This window comes from Amblyomma americanum, chromosome 1 (genome assembly GCF_052857255.1).
Source record: "Amblyomma americanum isolate KBUSLIRL-KWMA chromosome 1, ASM5285725v1, whole genome shotgun sequence".
Lineage (NCBI taxonomy): Eukaryota > Metazoa > Arthropoda > Arachnida > Ixodida > Ixodidae > Amblyomma > Amblyomma americanum.
Genome location: NC_135497.1, coordinates 192,362,405 through 192,370,699, shown reverse-complemented (window position 1 = coordinate 192,370,699; position 8,295 = coordinate 192,362,405). Strand labels below are relative to the sequence as shown.

General features: G+C 46.3%; 1 protein-coding gene across 1 annotated transcript in view; it reads left to right on the top strand.

The window, feature by feature from the left end:
* Window positions 1-2,020: 2,020 nt before the first annotated feature.
* The window catches only part of Drgx (Dorsal root ganglia homeobox), a 35,482-nt gene continuing 29,207 nt past the window's right edge, over window positions 2,021-8,295 (top strand). Inside the window, exon 1 of the mRNA XM_077628355.1 lies at window positions 2,021-2,105. Coding sequence (XP_077484481.1) covers window positions 2,021-2,105 — 85 coding nt within the window. The remainder of the gene's footprint in view (window positions 2,106-8,295) is intronic.

Genomic DNA, 8,295 nt, shown 5'->3' with positions numbered 1-8,295 from the left:
AGGTACACCAGACATGACTGCTCTTAAAGTGGTGTGATATGGTCTCTTTTGAAGAAGCAGACTTGCTTATAAATTTTGGAAGAAACAAACGCCAATTTAGTTCGACTACGTATTTCTCGCTGTAAAATGAGAAGTACACTTATTACGAACCACGGATACAACGAACCGTTCCGCGCAACCGTCAGGTTCGTTATATGTGGGCTTGGCTGTATTCCTGCTAACTCTGCTGACTCTCGAAGGGGCTTAGAAAATTACCGGTACTAGAATTTTGTCCCCTTTTGATGTAGCGCAAGGAAACAGCAGTTCACAATCGGTAGCGAGGTGCTGCAAGTGGTAAGAGAATACGTCTACTTAAGGCAGGTATAGTGACTGCAGATTCCGATCATGAGAAGGAAATAACTAGAAGAATGAGAATGGAGTGGAATGCATATGGCAGTTTCTTTCAGCTCATGATTAGCAGTTCACCAATATCCCTCGAAAGAAAAGTACATAACAGCTGCATCTGTCCGGTACTCACCTATGGGACAGAAACTTGGAGGCTAACAAAAAAGTTCAGCTTAATTTAATGACAACGCAGCGAACTATGGAAAGAAAAATGATAGGTGAACGTCAAAGGACCGGAAGCGGGCACAGTGGGGGAGGCAACAAACGCGGGTTAATGACGTCCTAGCCGAAATCAAGAGGAAGAAATGGGCTTAGGCGGGGCATGTGATGCGAAGGCTGGCCGCTGGCCCTTGAGAGAGACGGAGTGGATTCCAAGAGAAGGCAAGCGTAACAGGAGGCGGCAGAAAATTACGTGGGCGGATGAGATTAAGAAGTTTGAGGAGTTACGGTGGGCGCAGCTGGCAAAGGACAGGGTTAATTGGAGAGACATGGGCAACGTCTTTGCCTTTCAGTGGGCGTAATCAGGCTGATGATGATGATAATAGCGGTGATTTCGTGAGTTTGTGGCGAGCATTAAGACATCAAGGTCTCCAAGCGCATAGCCCTCTTCGAAGACCCTGTTCTCATGAAACCCGCGGAAACGTCATGGCACTCGCTGCTGGAATTTTTAAAGCTCCTCGATGTCTTTATGCTTTTGCGGTGCGAATTTCCCTCTTGTGTACTCTACAGTATTTATGATGATAATGTAACCTTCAATTTGAGAAATTAAAAATAACAAAAGGTTGTATTTCTTATTATGTAGAAAATACTGTATTCAACCAGTCGACTTATTGCGTGGGACAACTGGAATTAGGGCTTTCATGCGGGAGGCGCGAAAGGTCTCCGAGGGCAGCCTTCTTTGCAGCCTATTAATTTTTGCTCATAGAATTTTCTACTATTCGGTACATATTTACGTCGGCCATTTATTAAAATAAAGAAATTTATACTGAATTAGTTATTTCGCGCACTAATACTGTAGTAAACGCATTGTGATTGCGAAAGGTCTGTTATCTGGCACGTGACATTACATCTGTCATTTGCGAAGGTTGGTGCACTAAGCTAGACTAACTAAATTTCTGTCGTAGTGATGATAATGATGAATTTTTATGGTGCGAGGGCTGCTTCGGCCAAAGAGCGCCATGGCACAAGGTTTTTGGTCAACGCAAGGTGGGGCCAAAGACCCATTTCTCAAGCATTTCACTCCAGGTAAGCCGAGCACCGGGCCAGGCGAAACCTTGTACTCATTGTATCACCAGTGTGTACCAGGCGGCACTGGGGATCGAACCCAGCACCTCCCACATGCGAGGCGGATGCTCAAACCACTAGGCCAGTTCTGTGGTATTTCTTTCGTCATGCTCCGAACTAATGCACAGCAAGAAATGAACACCATGTAGGAAAGTTTCTCCTTTAGAGCTTGTAGCATCTCACTCAAGAATGTTACCCTTGCGAAGCGCTCGATCATTTCCTCCTACACGCTATATGCCAAGCACCATTCATTGTGCACTCTTGCCTAACATTGTCATCTGCAACTCATCTCTAACGTCCCTCTCATTTCTTTTTTCCCTCCCTCTCTCTCGCAGTCCTCGTGGTGGTGGCCATGTTTTGTTACCACTGTCCAATCAGCAGCCTCGGTCCAAGACCTCCTCCCCTGCCTTTCTCTGTTTACTCTCCGGGATCTCCATGTGAGTAAACGCCGATAATGTATACCGTCGGCGAGACCGTTCTAACCGTGACGCGAGAGGGCTTCCTATTGGAGAAAATGCAGACCTTTAGACCCATATCAGCAAAGTGTACGTCTGGGCTAGAGGTACGCGATGATTGGTCGTTTCCTGCAGGGCCACGGCTGATGAAAGACGATGGAAAGAGAGATGAGCTGCTTAAAACGTCTCCCCCCGAACAGCACGCGGATTAGGTCGGGGCCAGTCACCGTTTGAAAACCATTAATTGTAGTGCGATTTCTTTCAAGCAAAACTAATCTCATGACTTTAAAGATGTTCGCGTGTTCCAAAATGTGAAAAACGGACAATACGTTTGCTTTTCGTTCGAGGACGCTTGAAAGGCATAGCAGTTTTAGGGCATGTTAGACTCGGCAAACGTTACACTTTATAGCGTTAAACTTCAGCAGAAAGGGAGGGAAAAACTTTTATATTCATTGCGCTGTTCCAACTTCCCATTACGCAGTCTGGGCTTCAAAGCTACCATTGTGTGCTTTACGCGAATAAGCACTTAGTATCGCTATTTGTGTGCAGTACTGGACGATAAAAGCGGATAAAAGCGGAAACAGCTGCTCTCATGCAGCAATAACTTAATAACATATGGATTTCCTCATGTGATTGTGCCGCATCACGATTTCGAATTTGAGCCGTAGTCTTCAAGGTAGCGCGGCCAAAGAAGCCGGCAGATGTCGATAACGATCGCGCTCTATGTTGAGGCCTAAGGTAGCTTTGTGTTTTCAGCAAGTTTTTACGAAAAAAAAAAGAAAAACTGCTTCCATGGTGGCCCTTACTAATTGTGGTTTGTCTGTCACAGCTGGATGTCAGCGTGACCCTGCGTTTTGAAGCCTTGAGCCCATCACAATCATTTGCTACTTTTAATGCGAATGCACCGGTGGAACGCACATCACCACTTAGCTTTGCTTTTCGTTTTGCGCTACGAAGCAAGGCGTGTAAATGCATCGCGTGAACCTAACGCATCAACTTGCCTTTTGTCTTTTTTTCAGTTCTTATTATCCACACGTCATGCCTGCTGTGCATCGAAACACATTTGTGTCAGTAAAACAATACTGCATATACTGTGCTGGATGGTCTGTGTGCTGCATTTGGTAATTTGTGCAGTGTAAACTGGTATGAATGCGCAGGAAGAAACAAAAGATTAAAACGCCTTACATGACTAGTGAAAATATTTGGAAATTGCAGTATGTGAAGAAGGGCGTTAAGCTTCTCGCCGAGAGGGGAGCTGCATCCAAGTGATGCTTTAAAAATACGTCGAGTTAATTTTTCTTATATGTAATTTACTTTTGTATGCCAAAGTTCGCTGTATGTTATGACGAGACCGATTAGCACAATGTGTCCGCCAATAATGGCACATACTTCACGCAGAAGAATTCAAGCGGTTGCCGTATTGGTGGCCACCGGTATATAGAACAATAGAACAACCGCCTTTCTCCTAAAGACTGTGCCGACGGCACCTACGTCAACATTCGATCTCGTTCTTTTTTTCTTCTCAGCCTCTATTCAAAACCTGCCAGATATATATGCTTGAGAAGGAATAATTTGCTACGCTCGAACCACCACGAAAGTGAAGAGGGAATTTATTCACAAAGGGTTCGGATGATTTTTCTGTGTTTGCCCATATCGTTCCCGACGCACAATAGATCGCTTCCTTTTGGATTCAAGCAGGGATGCGCACGTGCGGAGTTGATGACCTGCTCAATTTTGCTTCGAGTTTTAGAAAGTTCAGCTTTTTTTTAAATGTTTGAATCTACTAACCGTGAGAATGAACAAAATATTATGAATAACAGTGGCGTTCGTCTTGTTTCTTGTAGCGAGCCTACAATTTGTGGGCAAAGAGAGACGATGTGAATTCACAGCCCACTGTTTTCTCGCCCATATCATTCCTCTATATCAGCGCCTACTGCCCAGTAGCAAAAAATCATTCTTTAATATGTGCACTGATTCCCAAGAAGGAAATTATTCCGAACTGCGATCGACGATAGACTGTAGGGCCACCGCGTGCTAAAAGCGATATGAGTTGGCGCACGTGGCATTATGATTTCCTCTCCCATTCTTAAGAGACCTGCTATATGCTCCTGCTATACAAGCAAGTGCCTTTTGTCTCTGTTTGCCGACATGATTGATTTTCGTCTCTAAAATATGCACAAGTACAGTGGCTAAAATTCCTGAAATCACCGCTATACACTTCCTGGAGTGCCTTCTTTTATTTGAAAGGAGGAGGAGGAGAGACTTTAGTGAATACTGGAGAGGTCTGCCTGGTTGTTAGCTTAGCATGCTACTGCAGATCTCGCTAGCGTCTTAACGCGCATACCCATATAAAACCAGGTTGCCGAAGCGAGGGAGAAAAAAGAAGAAAACATAGAAAAATATTCAAGACTCAAGATTAAACCTGTTAAGCAGAGAAGCCGTTCGTAGCCTGTCGGAGGAAGAAAAATACGTCTATTAAACGGGTGCTTTTCATAACATAATTTTCATTCTACGAAGGGATAAAATGACGAAGCATAGCTCCGTACAAAAACTACAGTTCGTTGAGGTATTCTTTAAAAAGCTCCCGAATTTCTTTCGTCTTGGAGAATCAGTCTTGTTTTTCATGTGAATCGGACGCGGAAAAGGAAAAAAAAAGAGGTTCTTTTGCTGAATAAGACACTTGCTTATGCCAAAAGATATGGCTGTTTCTCCCGCGTTCAAAGAGGGGGCAAACGCAGTAACATTTCTGCCTATGGGAGCATATTTATTCCTGCGGAAAACATGGCACTGTTGAGGGGAAATTCTAGGGCAAGAGTACTCTTAAATGTAATGGTGACGTGAGGTCTATTCCAAACTGAAAGGCTTGCGGTCTTTGAGTAGCCAAGAACTGCACAGCATCAAATTTCTTTAGGTATTCGACAGGACTCAATAAAAACTAGCAAACCGTGACTTTACTTAGTGATTGCAGCGTTGTGCGCTTCCTAATTCACTTTTAGATCCGCCTGGTCGGGCCAGTGACTACAGGGTGTAGCAGGCCCCAAGTGACACGTGGGCTATAAGGGGGCGCCGCAGTGGAGGGCTCCGAATTCTCCAACCGCAAGCTTGGCTGATCGGACTAGCTGGCAATTGTTGGCAGCGAAGAACCGGCTCTGACACCGCACAGCACACGGGTGTTTCCGCACTTCGCGTACATGAAAATGTGGGTGCTGCGGCCGGGATTCGAAACCGCGACTTCGGGATCAGTAGCCGAATGCGAAAGCCACTGAGCCACCGCGGCGGGTTCAGTAACAACGAAGTTTTGCTATTATCTGACAGCATAAGGAGCGCTTTGAGGCGTTTTTCCGGCGCGGCTGTTGTGGCGCTGTCACACTCGGTGAGGCGGTGGCTTCCGCGGCAAAGACTGTGGGCCCCCAAATTGTCGCACTAGTGCTGGGCTGATTGCATTGGAGTTTGCGTGAGATGCAGCACAGAATTACTTGTCGCAAGTTTCGGAAGCCATTGGTCGGAAGTGGAAGCGTCAGCCAACACATGCAACGGTGCGTGTGGGAGCGGGTTGCACTATGGGTGCCTATAACATGGGTGTCTCTGAGGAGAGGCCAGCTGTACTATCGCGTTGTGACACGTGATCAGCGATTCAGTGTCCCGATTTGGGGGCAACTTTTCAACACAAGGTCGCGGGTTCAATTGCCGGTGCTGCGATCCCATTCGGTTGGAGGTAAAATGCAAAAACGCTCACATACTGAGATTTCGGGAGCACGGTAAAGAACACCAGGCGGTGGAAGTTAATCCAGAGGCCCCCATAATGGGATATACGACTCGTATATCATAGTATAGCTTCGGCACGTACAAATCCACGTGTCATCAGTCCGGTTGTGGAATGATTACGAGGTAATATATATTTTCTGGAGGCCCGAGAATGTCATTACATTTCTCTCAGTGCAAAAGGTGCCGTAGGTTAAATACATTTTAAAGCCAGTTCTCGCTTACTAAGAGCTGCCAAGAACTGTAATCACGGTTACCGCGACTAAAAAAAAAAAAGACTAACCGTGCCGTTGCTAAGCTACGCCAAATTAACCCTTCCGATTTTTTTTTGCATTCCCATTTGCATCCTGCGGTCCGTGATTCATTTGTCCACGAGCGCATTTCCAACCGTGGGGTACCGCATGGTGGGACTAGAAATGCCCTCCATGAAGCTGTCGTGCCCATACGCGCCACACTCTAAACACGGATACGCCTATATTAGAGTAAAAAGGGAGTAATATGTCCTACAAGACGCGCACTCCCTTTTATATAAAAGGCGATACGCTAGAATACAGCCTAATCGCTTTTTAATCCTTTCTGTTTAGATTGCGCAACAACGAAGCGCCTCTATTTTCAACGACTGTCAAACGCTTTGAGGAATTCATGTTTGAAAAATTCCCTCTACAGAATGGCGGAATGGTCAACATTAATAATTGAAAAAGATGCCTGAACTTTGGTGAGGAATATGAGAGAGAACAAAGCTTAAGTTCTTGTTATTTCATTGCTGCAAAATTATGTGCGACAAGCTCAGTTTTTTTTTGCTGTTTGACTAGTCCTCTTGGCGTATAATATTGAAATGTCATTCTAAAATTTAGCAGAGAAATAACCTGAAAATTTGGAATTTTCTGGAAAAAGCTTGTTCCCTGTCGTGTTACTCACGTCTGTACTCCCAGTGTTTTTTTCCCGGCCAGAGCGTCGACGCCCAATACTATGCAAGCTTTGGCGCTTTTCTCCGCTTATCAGAGCAACTTCAGCCTTGACGAACCAAATGAATAAATGAGCACACGGATGAGCAAGTTAAGGAACGGGCAGACGGGTGAATAAAGCTGACACAACATTACCTTTTTACGGGGCTTCTCGGAGCTCCTTTTCTCTTGCCTGATCGTTGAGAAGAAAAATTGTGTAACAGATCGCAAGACAAGCGAACCATGGCGGCCCCGTAAGATTCTCCGGTTGCGCTGTTTGCTCACGGCGGAGAAGAAAACGTGATTTTCGCTTCGTTCCTTCATCCACTTTTGTCCCGAGCCTGATGTATTCACCTGGCGGAGGGAACCAGGGTTCCTAAGCGCCGCAGAAGTCTAACTCCTTATACGTTCGCTCTCGCGTTCGTGTATCCCCGTGTGCAAAGGGCAGCTCTGAGATGGATAGAAGGATGAAGAGGAGGTGGAGGGAAGAAAAACGCATTTTTATGGTTTACAGAGAGGAGCAAAGTCTCTCCACGAGGCTGCGCCCCGCATGCTTGGGAGAAGCAAGCCCATTACGGCACCGTATAAGCAAGGGGCAAATATGTTTATGCCATCGGCTCGGCGTGGGCAATGCTGCTTCGCTCCGCGGCACCCTTGTAAGACGGCGGCGCGCCGAGTAGACGCCTTGGGAGCAGGGCTTCGTTTCTACGTCGCCCTGACGAGATTTGTCCGGAAATCTAGTTGCGCCTTCAGCGAGAGGGCCGTCGCTTTCTTCCATGGATGCGATAAGTAGGAAGTTAAGAAGGGAATCGCGTATACGGAGAACACCTGGGCGTGCTGGCGCAACGTCGGGCATCGGGGCAGCCCGGGTTTCGCGTTCGACGTTGTGTGTTGCAGGAGAAGTCGGCGAGGCACGCACTCGGACCTCGAAATGAGAGGTGGGCATTTGACGTCAAAAATCTGGACCTCACTTCCACCTCAAAAAGAGTTTGCCGACCCCACTCAACCTCATCAGTTGAGGTTGAGGTCTCCTGAGACGCCCTCACCTCACTTTTCCTGAGGCCACTGCTGACTTCACTCAACCTCACCTCAACCTCAAATTGTGAGGTTGAGGTCGGCTGCTCGACCTCAGAAAACAAACGTAAAGCAAAACAAAAAGCGATTAGGAAGTTTTTCAGTTAACAATTCTGAGAATCCTGTGAGACAGGAAAGTCAAAATGATGATGGAAGGTGTGTACAGACATTATTGATGTGCACGCAATAGGAGAAGCTTATAATCTGGGATGAACCCTCAGAGAGTATATTGCCTGCGGGCAGGGGTGTCCCATACGCGGTTACCACCAGTACGTCGGTGAGTACTTTATATGTGTCAATATTTGGCAACCTGCTTCGTGTATGCTTGTTCGTATTGAAGCCTCTCTCTCACTCACGCATGAACCGGCAATCCACAAACACAGACATTCCAC